The sequence below is a fragment of the Lepidochelys kempii genome, chromosome 2 (assembly GCF_965140265.1).
Source record: "Lepidochelys kempii isolate rLepKem1 chromosome 2, rLepKem1.hap2, whole genome shotgun sequence".
Classification (NCBI taxonomy): Eukaryota; Metazoa; Chordata; order Testudines; family Cheloniidae; genus Lepidochelys; species Lepidochelys kempii.
In genome coordinates, this window is record NC_133257.1 from 60,592,106 (window position 1) to 60,609,292 (window position 17,187).

At 44.4% G+C, this 17,187-nt stretch overlaps 1 protein-coding gene across 15 annotated transcripts in view; it reads right to left on the bottom strand.

Annotated features, from left to right (window-relative positions):
• The window catches only part of C2H8orf34 (chromosome 2 C8orf34 homolog), a 394,188-nt gene extending 387,041 nt beyond the window's left edge, over nucleotides 1–7,147 (bottom strand). For all 15 annotated transcript variants that reach the window (XR_012157172.1, XR_012157171.1, XM_073330923.1 and 12 more), the window contains exon 1: nucleotides 6,562–7,147. Coding sequence is in view for 13 of the 15 variants with exons in the window: in XM_073330923.1 (XP_073187024.1) it covers nucleotides 6,562–6,630 (69 nt within the window). In the remaining 2 variants the exon portion in view is untranslated. The remainder of the gene's footprint in view (nucleotides 1–6,561) is intronic.
• Nucleotides 7,148–17,187: the final 10,040 nt, after the last annotated feature.

Sequence of the window (17,187 nt, forward strand, 5' to 3'; positions counted from 1 at the left end):
CAACTAGTCCTTCTGAAACCAAAAGAAAAATTAAAACTAACAACAAAGCTTGACTGCGTAATTAGAACACACATCAAACAAGTTCCCTCAACAGCTTTGATAAGAAAAATGTAGTTTTGCACATGTGTTACTAAAAGCATATTTTAAAAAGAGACTGAAAAATATTTGTTTTTCAGAGGCTAGAAATTTAATTATGGACAAGTTTAGTTAACTGTAGGCAAAGTGAGCCTAATGTTGCAACCCTTTGTTCAGGCAAAACTATCCCTGAAGTCAACTTAAGACAAAAAATTCCACTATTGCTTTATAAGAGAGCAATCAGAGCCCAGATCTTAGGTATAGTCATTTAAAAATAAATAAATAAATAAATAAAAACCTAGTTCAAGGAATTAACCATTTTCTGGTTTGCATAACAATGTACAGATTAGTTTTTCAACACTTAACCAAACACTTAATTCTATACATCAGAAAATCTTCAAATCACTATACATGTCTCAGAACTGTTATAGGTCTGCTGCAATCTCTTTTTAAAGGACTGTTTCTGCTCCTTTTCAGGCTAATAGCTAAATGCCCAATTACTTCAATATTTGAAAGTAGATAAAGGGAATTTGGATGCAGGCCTCTGAAATGAGCAGGAGTCAGGCTAACTCTAGCTTTAATAACTCGAGATTTGTAGAAGCTGGGATAGTGCGAAGCGAGTGGAAAACAACTGTGAAAGAGGCTGTTGTGACCTTGTATTAGATAAGAATAGAATACAGACTATGAGAGAAATGGTAAGAAAAATAAGATATCATGAAGGAATATGTATAAACAATATGCAGTTGTTGCTTATTATTGTCTGTAATAAAGGTATAAATACTTGCTCTAATTGTTTATCTGGGTGAGACCTGCCTAGGTGGGGGAAACCCTGTGTCCTAGTGCACTCTCTCCCTCTCTGCAATTGCTTGAGATAATAAAGTGTATCTGATTTGCTGCACCCAACCTGAGAGTGAGAACGGTGTTTTTCTCCGACAAATAGGAGCAGTTTGATCCTAAAAGAGTAATGTCCTGGTTTCCAAGTGTTCAAAGGAGCTTGACTTTATTAGGATTATTAGCATAAGTGAGAACTACTTGCATGAGAAAGGAACTTTAGAATTGGGTCCTGGGAATTCAGAGTGACTCAATACTTCAGTTGGAGAGAAATAAGTGGGTACAGATTTAGAATATTATTTCCTGGCCAGCTTTATACAGAATATATACACAGGTCCTGTTCACACTGTGAAGCTTCACTTTTTTTTTTCCCCAGAAACAATTCCACATTCAAAATTCCTGTTAAACAGAGCCTCTGAGGACATATCTACATTGCAGTGTAAGCCCAGGTTTCTAACTCAGGCTCAAGCCTAACCCCCCTTCTGTCTACACACAAATTGTGCTAACCCAAGGCTCAAACTCAAGGTCTCGTGTTACCGGGGAGGAGGGTCCGAGCCGGAGACAATCCAGGCCCAAGGGTTCAGGTGCTGTTGTTTTGTGGTGTAGCCGCAGCCCCACAGGACTTATGCTCTGGGAGTCCACCAAGAGTATTCCACAATCTACCAGCAGACTTTTTTTGGCCTCTGGACAGTCAAGTTTGGTGGACAGCCAAGTTTTCCCACTTTAATCTGCATTTAGTGTGTAGGTGCTCGGTAGCATAAGGGCCTGTGATATCCTGGAGGTCAGATTAGATGATCCGGCAGTCCCTTCTTGCTTTAAACTCTATGACTCAATATATCACAGAGTTGTCAACAGGACAACAAGAAAAATTTGAGATATGGCCCGCATAATGCTGTATGGATGCTGGAGCCCCAGGTTGGGACCCAAGGTTCAACAATTCCTAACCTGGGATTACAAATAAGTGTAGGTGCTCAAGACCTAGGTTAACAAACCCAGGGTCTGCTAGCTTGGGTTTCCATTGCAGTGTAGAGATACCCTTTGTTTAAATCCCAATACATACATACTCTCACCAATGGCTGTATATAACACCCCTGCCACAACCAAGCCACAATCATAGCTGCACACTCTTGAACATGATTTTAGCTAAGTGGAGCTGGGTGTTGCCCTTTGCAGCAGGATGCCTGGAGTTTTGTATTGACCATCCTGTTGACAGGGGTTGGAGATTCTAATGGATTCCCGCGGACTCACTGTGGCAAGGATGGCTCATTACCTCTACTCTGGTGATAAGGAAGGTACAAGTAGCCTTCTCGGGAGAGGTATCTAGAACTGAAATTTTAGCAAGTGGTAATACTCTCAAACATTTTCCACTTCAGTTATTACACCTGTGTCATTCAAGTGAAATATTCCATCCCTCTGATAACATTGGGACAACATATAATTGTTACAATATAAAGATTTCCCAAACAACTGCAACTTTACTGATCCCCATGCACACCATGTGTTGCTATTGTTGAAGTTGAATTCCATAAGAGCTGGTGTTCAGATCTGGCTACTACTAGTACAATACAATAGGGAGAATAATGGACAAAAATGGAGGCAAAAAGTACAACAAGGACAGAAAGGACAGTTACTCTGTCATACACAAAACTGTCAGTAATTGGCACCTTTGGCAGGACAAACCATGCACTGACCAACAGCTTCAACCACCCAGACTAACATGCAAGGGAACTACTGGTCATAAAAAAATATGGTTTGGCATTTCAGACATCAGCTTGTTATGCCAGTACGATTGCGTCTGGAGTTCAAAATCCTGTTTTCTACGGGGTACTGCTCATTTACGTACATAGATGGACAAGTTTCTGTTTATCCTCTGCCATCCCTGGCTTTCCTCACTTCAATTCACTGTTTCTCTGCCCATTCCTTGTGGCACCCTTCCATTCGCTCACTATTAAATCAGCAATACTTAGGCACTTCCTTAAAGCTTCTGCCTTGAACCATATATAGTGACAATAATAGCAATGACCTGATGACCAAATATCACCTTTACTGAGCTCCATCTAACTTCACCCTGTACTGGCTGGGCACCAGCGAGTTTGTACACATTGCAAAGGACAATTGTCCTTGCCAATTGATGACTAATAAGAATCAGGAATGGAAACGGGATAAAGAACCCAAAAATAACGTGAAGAGGATTTTACCCACCTTTCACTGAAACCCAAGTATCTGTTTCATTTTATACTATGGCAAAACTTGTTAGGCATGACAAGCTATAAAATATTATTCAATTTAACTGATTAGGAGCACAACGTACACATTATCTACTATATCTTTCTATATAAGAACACGCGTAGTTACATTATTAGCTTGATCCTGTGGTCTTTGATTAAGACAAATTCCCACTGACTTCAAAGGTGCTTTCCTTGACTAAGGATGTCAGGATCAAACTAGGAAAAATTGACATTTCCACTGAGCTAAGTCTGGTGAAGAGCAACAAAAATGATTAAAGGTCTAGAAAACATGACCTCTGAGGGAAGACTGGAAAAAAAAATGGGGTTTGTTCAGTCTGGAGAAGAGAAGACTGAGGGGGGATATGATAACAGTTTTTGAGTACATAAACCGTTGTTACAAGGATGGGGGGGGGGAGAAACTATTCTTGTTAACCTCTGATGATAGGACAAAAAGAAATGGGCTTAAATTGCAGCAAGGGTGGTTTAGGTTGGACATTAGGAAAAACTTCCTAACTGTCAGGGTGGTTAAGTACTGTAATAAATTGCCTAGGAAGGTTTTTGAATCTGTCATTAGAGATTTTTAAGAACAGGTTAGACAAACACCTGTCAGGGATGGTCGATATCTTGATGTGTATATATCTTGAAATGAAAAGCTAAACTTTTATTTCCCTCTCATGAAGAGGAAAGAAACATCCCTCATAGACAGTCCGTAAATGTTGGAGGAAGATCCTGCCTTGAGTGCAGGGGACTGGATTAGACCTCTCAAGATCCCTTCAAGTCCTAAATTCTACAAAATTCATATCACCCGCATAAAACAGAAGCAGCCAGGCTTTATCTGGGTGAAGTGGCAGGAGACTCTTTGCATAAAAAGGCACACACTTATTTTATGGACTAGAAAAGCAACTACAGAGCCCTTGCATCCTTTCTATGGATCCAATAACTCCCTTCCTGACACCAGTTCCCAATACTGGCCTAAGTGGAGTTGTTTCAGAGGCTCCTCAATGGTATGTTGGGAGGTATTGATGGCTTATCCACCTATATCTGCTGCATAGATAATCTGCAAGGCTTAAGTCAAGGGTGGGCAAACTTTTTGGCCCGAGGGCCACATTGGAGTTGCAAAACTGTATGGAGGGCCAGGTAGGGAAGGCTGTGCCTCCCCAAACAGCCTGGCCCCTGCTCCCTATCCACTCCCTCCCACTTCCCACCCCCTGACTGCCCCCCTCAGAATCCCCCACCCATCCAACCCCCCCGCTCCTTGTCCCCTGACTACCCCCTCCCAGGACCCCCTGCCCCTATTCAACCCCCAGGACCCCATCCACCCCCCCCCCCGCTCCCTGTCCCCTGACTGCCCCAACCCCTATCCACACCCCCGCCCCCTGACAGGCCCCCCAGGACTCCCACGCCTAATCCAATGCCCCCCGCTCCTCATCCCCTGACTGCCCCCCCAGAACCCCCACCCAATCCAACTGCCCCCTGCTCCTTGTCCCCTGACTTCCCTCCAGAACCCCCCGCTCCCTGCCCCCATACCATGCCAGTGCCAGCTGCGCTGCCCGGGAGGAGCAGCGGGCCAGAGAGCTGGCGGCACGGAGTTCATGGGAGTGGGGACAGCGGAGGAGGGGCCAGGGGATAGCCTCCCTGGCCAGGAGCTCAGGGTCTGGACAGGACGGTCCCGTGGGCTGGATGTGGCCTGAAGTTTGCCCACCTCTGGCTTAAGTGGTGTGCAGGGCCTTGCACAGGAGCTCTGCATCAAGATGAATTTCATCCAAAAGTGTAACTCTAATAATATACAAAGTATCAAAACAGGTTCAACCTCTTGCAGTTTTTTCCTCCAGTCCTTAAAAATTAATACATCCTACTAATTCTTAATAATAGAAATGAGCATCTTATAGTATCGCGAAACTTGTTCAATATAGCCAATGTCTCTTAACCAAGTTTATATTGGGTCAGGTGTTTTTTTTTTAATTTTAGTGTATAAAAGACAGATCTGTTAGTGAAAAGTCACAAGAGGAGACGAATTAGTCATTGTTTTCATTATAGTTGCCAAGCAACCATGTTTATAAAACTCTAACATTTCATTAACATCAAAAAGGGGAAAATTTTGATAAAAATCTAGAAATAGCAAAATTGGTCTATTCCTTGGTATCTACTTTGAATTTTAAAAGAGTTTTTATTGCAGATTTGAAGAATGAAAATATCCACTTCCTTGAATCTGAACCAAGGTATTCTGTCATAACAGCCTTAGTCCACGTAAGATAAAACAACTGACCCTTATCAACTTGTTTTCTAACAAAATTTGAATCGGCTTTTTATTACAGTTTGAAGATGCCTCCTAACATGGAGAAACACAATTCACCAAACTGTTATTTTCCAGGTAAGTAACACTAATAGGTGAATCAGATGTAATAAGATTGGTAAAGGATAAGGAAAATAATGAAAAACAGAGATTATGTCTCACAATAGTACTATATATGATCATACACACACTTAGGTTTTGTAGATCTTGTTCATATTAAAGAAAACCTAGCAAAATACTGTATGTAGCCTGTGGCCAAGTGTTTTATTGCAAATACAGATGTAAAATACATCATTTCTCAGGGTGCTGGAGCAATTTGTATACTGAGGATGCTGAGAGCCATTGAACCGAACTGTAAAGGCTGTATATGATGGAATCCACTTCAAGCCTGGGGGTGCAGCAGCACCGATGTCATTTCTTACCGATTTTCGGTAGGAGTAGGCAGATTTGCTTTTACCTTCCCAGCCCAGTGCGGTGATTTCCCTGTAAATACACATTCATTTCTCGCTACGTTGAATTTCTTTCTAAGCAATCAGAAGGAGTTGTTCCATTCTCCTGCCTCCCCTAGGTCTTCCCATAGCCTCTGTGTTTCGCCCTGAAGCACAGGGACGCCCAGGGAAGTATTCCCATGTGGCGGCTGTGTGTGTGTGAGCACAGGTCGCGCTGCCCAGCGAGCCTTCGGGGGCCCTTCCCAGCGCTCCCATGGAAATGTCAGGGACGCCTCTCAGGCCGGGCGGGGCAAAGTCACTCGCTCTCCCCTCGCCCTAGCAACGCGCGGGACGCTTCCCCGCTCCCTTCACACACAGGCCAGGGCGGCTGCCCACGCGGCTCTCCTCACTCGCGCCCCAAGGGCGGCGGAACCCGGCGGGCTTCCCCCGGCTGGGGCCAAGCTGGGGGCGTGCGCTCTGCGTGCGGGGGGAATCCCTGCGCGCGAGGCGGCGCGTGTCTGGGAGAGCAGGGCCAGGGCGGGTGAGGGTGCAGGTGCGCGGCCGGGGGGACAAGGCGCGCGCCTGCAGCCCGTGGAATCGCGTGACGTTTCACCGGGGGGGGGGGTCACACACTAGCTCGCACCTGCCGTGCCCCGGCAGCCCAACCCCTCCCCCCGCCCCGGTCGCCGGGGCCGCCGCGCCTCACCTCGAACAGGGGCCCGATCCTGTTCCGCTCCAGGTAGGCTTGGATCCTGGTTTGCTGGTGCGCCGCCATCGGGAGCCGATCTGCCGCGGCGGGGGCCCGGCTCACTCTCCCGCAGGCGCGGGGCTCTCTGGCGGCGGGAGCGGGCAGGGCCCCCGCAGGGGGAGACGAAAGCCCAAGTCCCAGGGACGGAGCCAACTCAGGCAACTGGGGCTCGCCAGCGCCGGGCGGGGCGGGGGTGCCCTCAGGCAGCTGCGGAGGCGAGGCACGGGGCCGGCGGGAGGAGACGGGAGCGGCGCCGGCGGGTGTCTGGGTCGGCTCCTTGGTTACCGGAGCAGCCGCTCAGCTCCCCCGGCCACCGCGCTCGCCTCGCCCAGCTGCCTCCCTACGGACAGCCCTGCGCCCCCGGCGCCGCTGGCTGCGCGGGGGCGGGCTGGCTCTTCGGCGGCCGCTCGCACATACGGGACCAAAGCCCGCAGCCTCCCGCCAGATCAGCAGCGACCCGGCTCCGCGCCGGGCTCCCCCGCTGCCAGCGCCTGGCTGCCAGCGCGACACACGGTAACCCGCCTCCCCCGCTGGCTGAAGTTTCCTGGCGAGCTCAGGGAAACTGACTGTCATCGGCCAGGGTTAATATCCAGGCGAGGTAACGTGGGGGTGGGGGCTGTACGGACAAGCCTCACACCCCTCATTTGCATATTGATTGAAAAGGAGCGGATCAAACTCTAGTAAATGATTTGTTTGGCACATGCGGCATGGTGGGGGTGCTGGGTGTATCCAATTCTTCCCCTTCCTCCCTGGTTTTATTCTGCCTCAAATTATTTTCTTTGTAACGATGAAGTTTCTAGCTGTCTATGTGCTGAGGGCACTGCTCATCGTAATAAAACAATGTAAAATACATATAGACCTTTCCCTTCTATCAGTACCTGGACCCCAGTAACCAAGGGCCCTCATCCAAATCCCATTAAGGTCAACATAAAATTCACCTGGTTTTAGAGGAAGCTGGATTAGGGTGGAAACCAAGAGAATAGTACTTATTCTTTCTGCACTTCAGGCAATTACCTCTTCACTTTATCTGGAAGCAGAGTCATAACCACCCTTCTTCCCTTCAAAAAAGAATATTTTAAGGAAACACAGTTTTCAAGATTTAAGCATTCCATGCTTTTATTCATCAGCAGGAATTAGTTCTGCTCTGTCAGAATTCACTGTTTAATTTTGAACTATTTTAACAACAAACATTCTCTTTTTATTTTAAATTCTCCTACAAAAAAAAATAAAGAGCTATGAAGTGTGTGTCCAGTTATGCTGAACATTCAGCATATCTGCTGAATCAGGCTTTCTAGTCCATTGCACCACCATGTCAGGCAATGCTCAAATGTTCAACAAATTCAAGAGCAAAAGATGCTTCTTTTTCAAATTTTCTTTGATTGGAAGGTGAATTTTGAATAATGAGTTCAGGTCCCACATTTATTGACTACCGTTTACATTGCTTTTCATTTCAAAGACTTGTTCCTTGCTGTAGAAGGAGATCAGGTATGAGCACCTTTTACAAATACATCTTATACTGCACCCTTTTTGCAGTTGGGCAGCAGTGGGTGTGATGCCCCCTGTGTACCTGTGAGTTCAGAGAGACATTGTGCACAGTGTTCTTTGCTGAGGCACAATTGTTTTCACCACTGATATCCAAAACCAGCAACACATGGATTTTATTTTCTAAAATAGACACCAGTGGCACAGGGTCTTTCTACATTAGGATTCTGAGATTTTTAGATCTTTTTGGCACTCAAGCCTTCTATGTACAAATCAGTCCATAGTTTTTTGGGGGGAGAGGTGTGCTCCAGTTACAGTGCATAGCATCGCTAGAATAATTTGGCACTAAAACCATTCTAACCAGCCCAGTGAGGATGAAGAGCAGTGGTGCAGAATCAACAACAACAGAATCTCTTACACTGAGGTGGAGTCTCTTACTCCACCTCAGTGTAAGAGAAAAAAGGGGCATGAATGTACTTTTTATAGCCTCTCGTGGACAATACAGCTGCCTAAATTACAGCAGTCCTTAGGCTGCTCTAACAGCGCACAGGGACCTGATTGCACAAAGTAACAATAGGATCAGCAAAGTACTGCTACTTCATAAAGGTCAGAAGAGAGGAGTGTAAGAAAGTGCACTGGCAACAATTCAAATAAAACAACAGCTGTAATAAAGATTTTAAAGTAGGCTAACCCATCTAATCTACGCTTGCACATGCCTCCAGAATTACACTTTGTGCAATTTAGCTGCACCTCAAGATCTAGCCCTCGGTTTTATACATCTTTTTGTTTTCTTATGTCTCTTGCTATTTTGTCTCTTATTTCTCTCTCTCCCCCACCATTAATTCACCCTCAGCTGTAAACTAGTCTTCAGACTTTCTGGTTGAGTATCCACCATAAAGAGCCCAGTTGACAGAGCTATTGTAACAGAACCCGGAGGGGTCATCACCAACGACAGAGCCCAGGGCCTGCAGCACCAACAGCACAACTACTCTCTTTGTAAATAAAGGCACCCTGTGATCTCATGGAACAACTTTGTTAGATGGAAATAGCAGATTCATGGCCTCTGTGTGGACCAGACACTACAGGGAGACATAATCACAGATATTTCCTTACCAAGAGCCTGAAAGTTACTATCCAGAGTGGACTGCGCGTTACTGTTTTCTGGCTGAAAGTTTCTCACAGCTCTCTAATGGAAAGCTTGCCTGTTGCTGAAGTGTAGGAGTACAGGTATTTCTTGCAGAGTGTGGGCTCAGTGGCATGATAGAGTGGGAACAAGAAGCTTTAGAGTTAGCACATTTTTTCACTTTATCCCACAGAGCTCAAACAATACAGTCATCAGCTGTTTGGTATAAGCAACATTAAGATCTAAAAATAAGTGACTGCAGTTTGTAAAGTGTGTGTGTCTGTCTCAGTTGGCTGTTAGGGAAACATTTTAAAATAAATTTTAAACAAGCTTTTAAAAAAACTAAGGACACTAATATAGCTCCTTTTAAAATGGATTGTCAATTAATTTTAATGAAGCATTACAGATTTTAAAACATGTATAATTTATATTAATTCTAGCATTCTGTTTTGTATGAGGAATTGTATACTAGGCTACTTTTCAACAAAACAATATAATAGTCTTTCATTTAGTGCTGTTTTAGATATCTAACAGCAATTTTAAAAAAAAAGCTTATGTTTCTTCATATATAAACAGTATATTTCTAGTGGGATTTGTTATTGAAAGAGTATACAGGCTGTGTTTCCTATGTAATAGTCTTCACTGAACTCTAAGAACAAAATGGTTGCAGGAATTCTCACTCAGGGAAGTAGAGAGGTATAGTACACAGAAAGCAAAAGGTATCACTGTTTCCACAAAAAGTATATAGTAGAAAACAGTAGTAAAAGCTGGGATGCAGACAGAAAAAGTAGAGGTTGTCTCATAACCCTATTCTATTCTATTCAGGTTCTTATACCTCCTCACCTCTGAGCACTATCCAGTAGTGCATTAAGTGATGTGGCTAACATCTGTCACACTTTGTGTGTAAAAAGAAAAGGAGTACTTGTGGCACCTTAGAGACTAACCAATTTATTTGAGCATAAGCTTTCATGAGCTACAGCTCACTTCATCGGATGCATGATGCTGTAGCTCACGAAAGCTTATGCTCAAATAAATTGGTTAGTTTCTAAGGTGCCACAAGTACTCCTTTTCTTTTTGCGAATACAGACTAACACGGCTGTTACTCTGACACTTTGTGTGTATACTCTCATCATCTCCCCAGGGGAATAAGTGTGTGCAATGGAGTGTCTCCTTTCAATAGGGTGTTTTTTGTTTTGACCCATTTGGTTGCAGGGACTTCCCTGCACAATTCCAGCTACCATAATGATATTCTGTATAATTTCAGTAATAAGTCATTCACTGCATTTCCAACATTAAGGGCCCAATTTTCAAAGGTGCTGAACACTTGCCATTCCTATCAATTTTAGTTGGAGTTGTAGGGGACAGTTTCTCTGAAAATCAGGCCTTAGATGTGTATATTTATAAAAAAAATGTATTCTGCAGAATGAGTGAAACGCATTGCTTAGCAGAAAAGGAAAATGATGACTCGGCTGTCTGTAAAGACACCCTGTGGGTCACAAACACCAAGAGTCAAGTCAACAATTTACCTCTCAGCTAAAAGTTGATCCATATGCTCTGCATGAAGCTTGTTTCCAGATGGCATTTTGAGTGTGAGAGAGACTTCATTACATAAAAGGGAAATATGGAAATGTGGAAATACATATATCACAGAGATACACATAGCTTTGAGACTTCCAATAAGTACTGTATGCTGCAGTTATCAAAAAAATTAACCATAAATCCCATACTAAAACATTTATAAAGCAATTAGAAAACAAAACAAACATTACCAGAGGGCACATTAAAAGAAATCCAATATTAACTGATTTTTTAAATGTTTTCTAGCCCCCAAATTAGGGTTCACTTTGTCAGGTCACATTGTTTTCTTTAATATGAAATAATTTTACACAGGAGGATACTCTGAAAGCTTATAAAGAAGCATTGATACATAATATTTGCTACAAAAAACCCCCAAACAATCCAAAAACACCGTCTTCATAAGAATCCAGAGGAAGAGAGAAAAATGTTTTCATTATTACTTCTATTTTCTACCTTTTACTTCTCTACTTTCATGGTTTGTTTCTGTAGAGTTGGATTTTTTATGCAAAGTCAGTTTCTATATCAAGAAGAGGTGAGAGAGCCATCAGTCAATAGTCAAGTACAATGGCTTTAACTGTGTATGTTGCTTTTGCTTTCAAAAATGTAACTGAAGTGCCTTTAATGAAAACCTCCCAGTGATTTTTATTCCCATGTCCCTTTCTTTCTGAGTTACCTTAATCAAAATAAAGTCCATCTCTAAATGCCTATATCTTATGTAAATGGTACCCTTCCTCATCCCTAAAGCATGCCCTCGCAAGTTTATGACCCTTTTTTTCCATGATGTTTAAAATAATGGTGATCTAGCAGTTCTTGACCTAGACTGTTGTCATCTAACTTCTTATTTAGTATTCTTCTAAACTGGAGTGGGCAAACATTTTGGCCTGAGGGCCACATGTGGGTGGGGAAATTATATGCAGGGCCATGAATGTAGGGCTGGGGTTGGGGAGAGAGTGCAGGGTGTGGGAAGGGGTGTGGTGTGCAGGAAGGGGCTCACGGCAAGTGGTTGGGGTTCAGGAGGCATGTGAGGTACATTGGGAGCTCAGGGCAGGTGGTTGGGGTGCAGAGTGTGGCAGGGAGTTGGGGTGCAGCACTGGGTTAGGGGGATCAGGGCAGGGGGTTGGGGTGCAGGAGGGCTTCAGAGTGAAGGCTCCAGCCCAGGACCGCTTACCTTGAGCGGCTCTGGGCTGGCAGCAGCCTGCAACAGGGCTAAGGCAGGCTCCCCTGCTCTAAACATGGATCTCTGGCTCAGATACTCTGTCTTAGAAACAAATTGAAGTCTCTAACTGCATTGTTCAATTTATCCTTTGTCACAGATAAGGTCATTCACAAACCCTGTTTGCCATCATCACCTGAATGGATTAATGCTAAAGGGTTAGTATAAGGCTTTTTTTATTAAAAAAAATAATAATCTTAATAAAGACCAGCTTTAGACAACCTTGAATTTCCTTCCTTTTTTCTGAAATTCACACCAAGATGAGGGCTACACAACTTTAAATTCAACCCTGATTTAGATATGAAGGACTCTAACTTCAGTGGAGACCCACCTGCTTACATCAAGGCTGAATTTGGTTCTTTATATCTTTTGATCTACATTTATATAATGTATATAATTTGCATATTGTGATTGAAACCTCAGACTGGCCACTAATGCTTGGATTCTGTTGTAATACATTTCCTATTACCTTTAGAACAAGAACCCTTGGGAATCTCATGAATTTTATATATTCTGGGACTCATGCAACTAGGACAAGAATTAAGCCCTTAGAAACTGTGGATTCAGAAACCAGTAATGGGCTTTGAGTGCGATGAGTAGCTAGGCCTCTGGGAGAGAATGTTCTGCTTCCTCTGATTCTGGGATGCAAATTATGCAATTTTCCTTCTTCTTCATATTCACCTTACTCCTTGCAATGTCTGGTTTGGGAATCGTTTCTTCTAGTTCTTTTCAGCAAATAGTTTTTCTGCACTGGGAAATTCACCTAATCATAAACTTTTCCAGCTGGATAAAGTTAAGGTCATACTACCAATCCAGCCATTAGAATGTAATAATGTTTAATTCTTTTGTTTAAAATTGTTTTTCATGCACTTGATTTAATTCAGAATAGGTTAGGCCATTTCAGCTTAGTTATAGGAGGAAATGCATGATCTCCCTCACACAGAGACCATTTTCTGCTGATGGAAAGCAATATGTGAGAGCGAGGTATTATTATTATTAAGTATATTAAAAGTGTTTACCTGTATAAGTTTACAAGTTGAACACTGTTTGTGTTGAGGGGAGGGAGGAGCTTGAGGAAAAAATTGACTGTGAAAAATTTCAGCCCTCCTTTTGCCTGCAAACAGCAACTTTAGAAATAAACAGTGGCTTCTAAGGCATGTCTCCCATATCTGGTTAGGCATCTTCAAATTAAATTCCTTCTGTTTAACTATGCAGTGTTTACCGTGCATTTATTAAAACACAATACACTGCTTAAAAGGTCTAGGTTCTATCACGAGCTACATTTGTGTTCAGCAGTATTGACACTCCAGGCCCCTAGTAATTAACAGCTTTCTAAATACAAATGTTTTGTAAGGTAAACTGAAGATTATATTCCTCTTTCTACAGCAGAGGTGGGCAAACTGCGGCCCATGGGACCGTCCTGCCTGGCCCTTGAGTTCCTGGCTGGGGAGGCTAGCCCCTGGCCCCTCCCCTGCTATCCCCCTCCCCCGCAGCCTCAGCTTGCCGTACTGCCAGCGCTCTGGGTGGCAGGGCTGCAGCATGGCTGGCTGGCAGTCCTGCTGCTCTGAGCAGCATGGTAAGGGGGCAGGGGGTGGGGGAGTTGGATAAGGGGTCCTGGGGGGCAGTCAGGAAATGGGGAACGGGGGGGGTTAGATAAGGGGTGGGGTCCCAGGGGGGCCATTATGGGCGGGGGTCCTGGGAGAGGGCAGTCAGGGTGCAAGGAGCAGGGGGGTTATGGGCAGGGGTTGGATGGGTCATGGGTTCTGAAGGGGGCAGTCAGGGGGTGGGAAGTGGGAGGGGGGATAGGGGGTGGGGGCCAGGCTGTTTTGGGGGAGGCGCAGCCTTCCCTACTCGGCCCTCCATACAGTTTTGGAACTCTCATGTGGCTGTCAGGACAAAAAGTTTGCCCACCCCTGTTCTACATTCTGATTCAATTATTAACCAGTATTAAACAAACAACATTAGCACCACAAAATCAGATTCCTGCATGCAACTCTTCCTGCCTAACACCACTTTGCATGAGTACTTGTTTGTGTAGCAGCCCCATCCCCATGGATTGTCAATGGGGACTGAACTAAGACCTTTCAGCATGGGTTGTGTTAGGCCATGTGTATACTAGGAGTGCTTTACCAGTCTTGGCATACTGGTATGGATGCAGCTTATACTGAAAAAAATGTACATTTGCTAGTATAGTTTATTCCAGCTCCCCAAAGCGAAATAAGCAATACCAGCCAAAAGTGCAGTTTGACAGTATAGCTGCATCTATGGTAGGGGCTTTTGCCAGCACACCTATATTGGTCAGGGATCACACCACTTCACTCTTCTAACCAAGATAGCTATGCTGGCAGTAGTTTGTAGCAGAGACCTGGATTTAAAAAGGTGCAAGTGTTCTAGCTGGCAGCTGTAGCTCTTATCATCCTGTGTGGATCAGGTAGCCACTAGAGGGGAGGAAGAGTCACATGCTGGTGTGGATTACATTTGCAAGCTGCTCTGTGCAAGAATCCTCAGGCTCAGACCTTCTATAAGCAAGTGCTGTATCTTTATCAACTAGCAGTTTCAACTCAGGTTCTATTCCCACAACTTTATGAATGCATATTATGCTTCTATACCAAGGTTACTTTAGAGTCTACGTACATGGAAATATTTTTATATTAACTAGATAGCTATTGTCAGTGTTAGAACTGCAAGAGACACATCCTCATTAACTTTACTGGTAAAATATTTAGGCCCTGATCCAGCCAGCATTCTTAAATGTATTTAGCTTCACACGTGTGTAGTCCCATTGGCTTTAATGAGCCCACACATGCTTAAAGATAAGCACACGTTAAAGTACTTTGCTGGATCAGGGCCTTAGCTAATGCTCAGATTACTTAGTGCATATAAAAAGTAAAACATTGTCTCCCCTATTTTTAAGTATATTACTTTAACACCTGCTGTTGATGTTACTCTGGGGTTTCCCTTTTTGTTAGGAGAATCCTAGAGAGCCAATTAAACTGGTTTTCTGGCTGCTTTTAACTGCTGAGGCAGACCCAAGAAGTATAGTATAGCCCTCAGTATAGTCCTGGATGGTCTATAACAGTATTGCCAACTCCAAGCATTCAAAAATCATATGTCAGGGCCAAGATTATCATGAGATTAGCTTTATAACTATGAGGTTTAAAAATACGGTAATTTGGGTTCCTTTTGATTATGTTTTGGTTTTTAAGCTGTTAGAGCTCACATTTTCAAGTTTTTCTCCACAGCCATGAGGGCTAGAAACTTATTTTAAACAAAAGCTGAGATCTCATGAAATTATGAGCAGCAGCTGGAGAAAAACGTTAAACATTTCAAGACTTGCGATTAAAAAAAGTGAATTGAAAACACTGCTATATCCTCTGCTCCAATCTTAATGGAGTTGAATTTGGAGAAGTTGCCCAGGGGCAGCAGTTGGAAGGAACATTTACCAACCTAAAGATCCTTGTCTTTATGATGTGAAAGTCCATGCAGATAGATGCATTCTGCATTGTGTTCCAAAGGAGGCAAGAGATGAAGTCATCCTGATTTCCTGAAGTAGCAATACATGCTGAATAATTTGGGTGGAATCCATAAAGAAATTGAGCCCTGGTCTACACTACGAGTTTAGGTTGAATTTAGCAGCGTTAGATCCATTTAACCCTGCACCTGTCCACACGACAAAGCCATTTACTTCGGCTTAATGGGCTCTTAAAATCGATTTCTGTACTCCTCCCCGACCAGGGGATTAGCGCTGAAATCGACATTGCTGGGCCAAATTTGGGGTTGTGTGGTCGCAATTTGACGATATTGGCCTCCGGGAGCTGTCCCAGAGTGCTCCATTGTGACCACTCTGGATAGTGCTCTCAACTCAGATGCACTGGCCAGGTAGACAGGAAAAGTCCCACAAACTTTTGAATCTCATTTCCTGTTTGACCAGCGTGGCAAGCTGCAGGTGAGTGCAGATCTCCTCAGCAGAGGTGACCATGATGGAGTCCCAGAACACAAAAGAGCTCCCGCATGGACCGAACGGGAGGTACAGGATCTGATTGCTGTATGGGGAGACGAATCCGTGCTATCAGAACTCCATTCCAAATGACAAAATGCTCAAACATTTGAAAAAAATCTCCAAGGGCATGAAGGACAGAGGCTACAACAGGGACCCGCAGCAGTGCCACGTGAAACTTAAGGAGCTCAGGCAAGCCTACCAAAAAAACAGAGAGGCAAACAGCCGCTCGGGGTCAGAGTCCCAGACATGCCGCTTCTATGATGAGCTGCATGCCATTCTAGGGGGGTGCAGCCACCACTACCCCACCCCTGTGTTTTGACTCCATCAATGGATTATCATGCAACAGGGATGCGCATTTTAGGGACGAGGAAGATGATAACGCACAGCAAGCAAGTGGGAAACCATTTTCTCCAAGAGCCAGGAACTGTTTCTCACCCTGGATCTGGAGCCAGTACCCCCGAACCCACCCAAGGTGGGCTCCCGGACCAGCCAGGCAGAGAAGGGACCTCTGGTGAGTGTACCTTTGTACATATAATACATGGTTGAAAAGCAAGCATGTTTAATGATTAATTTGCGGCCAGTACAGCTACTAGAAAAGTCTGTTAATGTGTCTGGGGATGGAGCGGAAATCTTCCAGGGACATCTCCATAAAGCTCTCCTGGATGTACTCCCAAAGCCTTTGCAAAAGGTTTCTGGGGAGGACAGTCTTATTCTGTCCTCCATGGTAGGACACTTTACCACGCCAGGCCAGTAGCACGTAGTCTGGAGTCATTGCATAACAAAGCATGGCCGCGTACGGTCCCGGTGTTTGCTGGCATTCGAGCAACATTCGTTCTTTATCTCTCTGTGTTATCCTCAGGAGAGTGATATCATTCATGGTCACCTGGTTGAAATAGGGTAACTTTATTAAGGGATATTCAGAGGTGGCCGTTCCTGGTGGGCTGTTTGCCTGTGGCTGAACAGAAATCTTCCCCGCTGTTAACCACGTGGTGGAGGGAGGGGTGAAGCCATCATTCCAGAGAATTGGGTGTGTGGAGGGGGGTTTAGTTGGGTTTGTGCTGCACGTTAACCCAAAAACCGCAGCCCCTCCTTTTAAATTGCCAACCCATTTTAAATGGCCAACCCAACGGCTGTTTGGTATAGGAAATGAGGGTGCTGCTGTTTGAAACCATTCCCACATGTTATGAA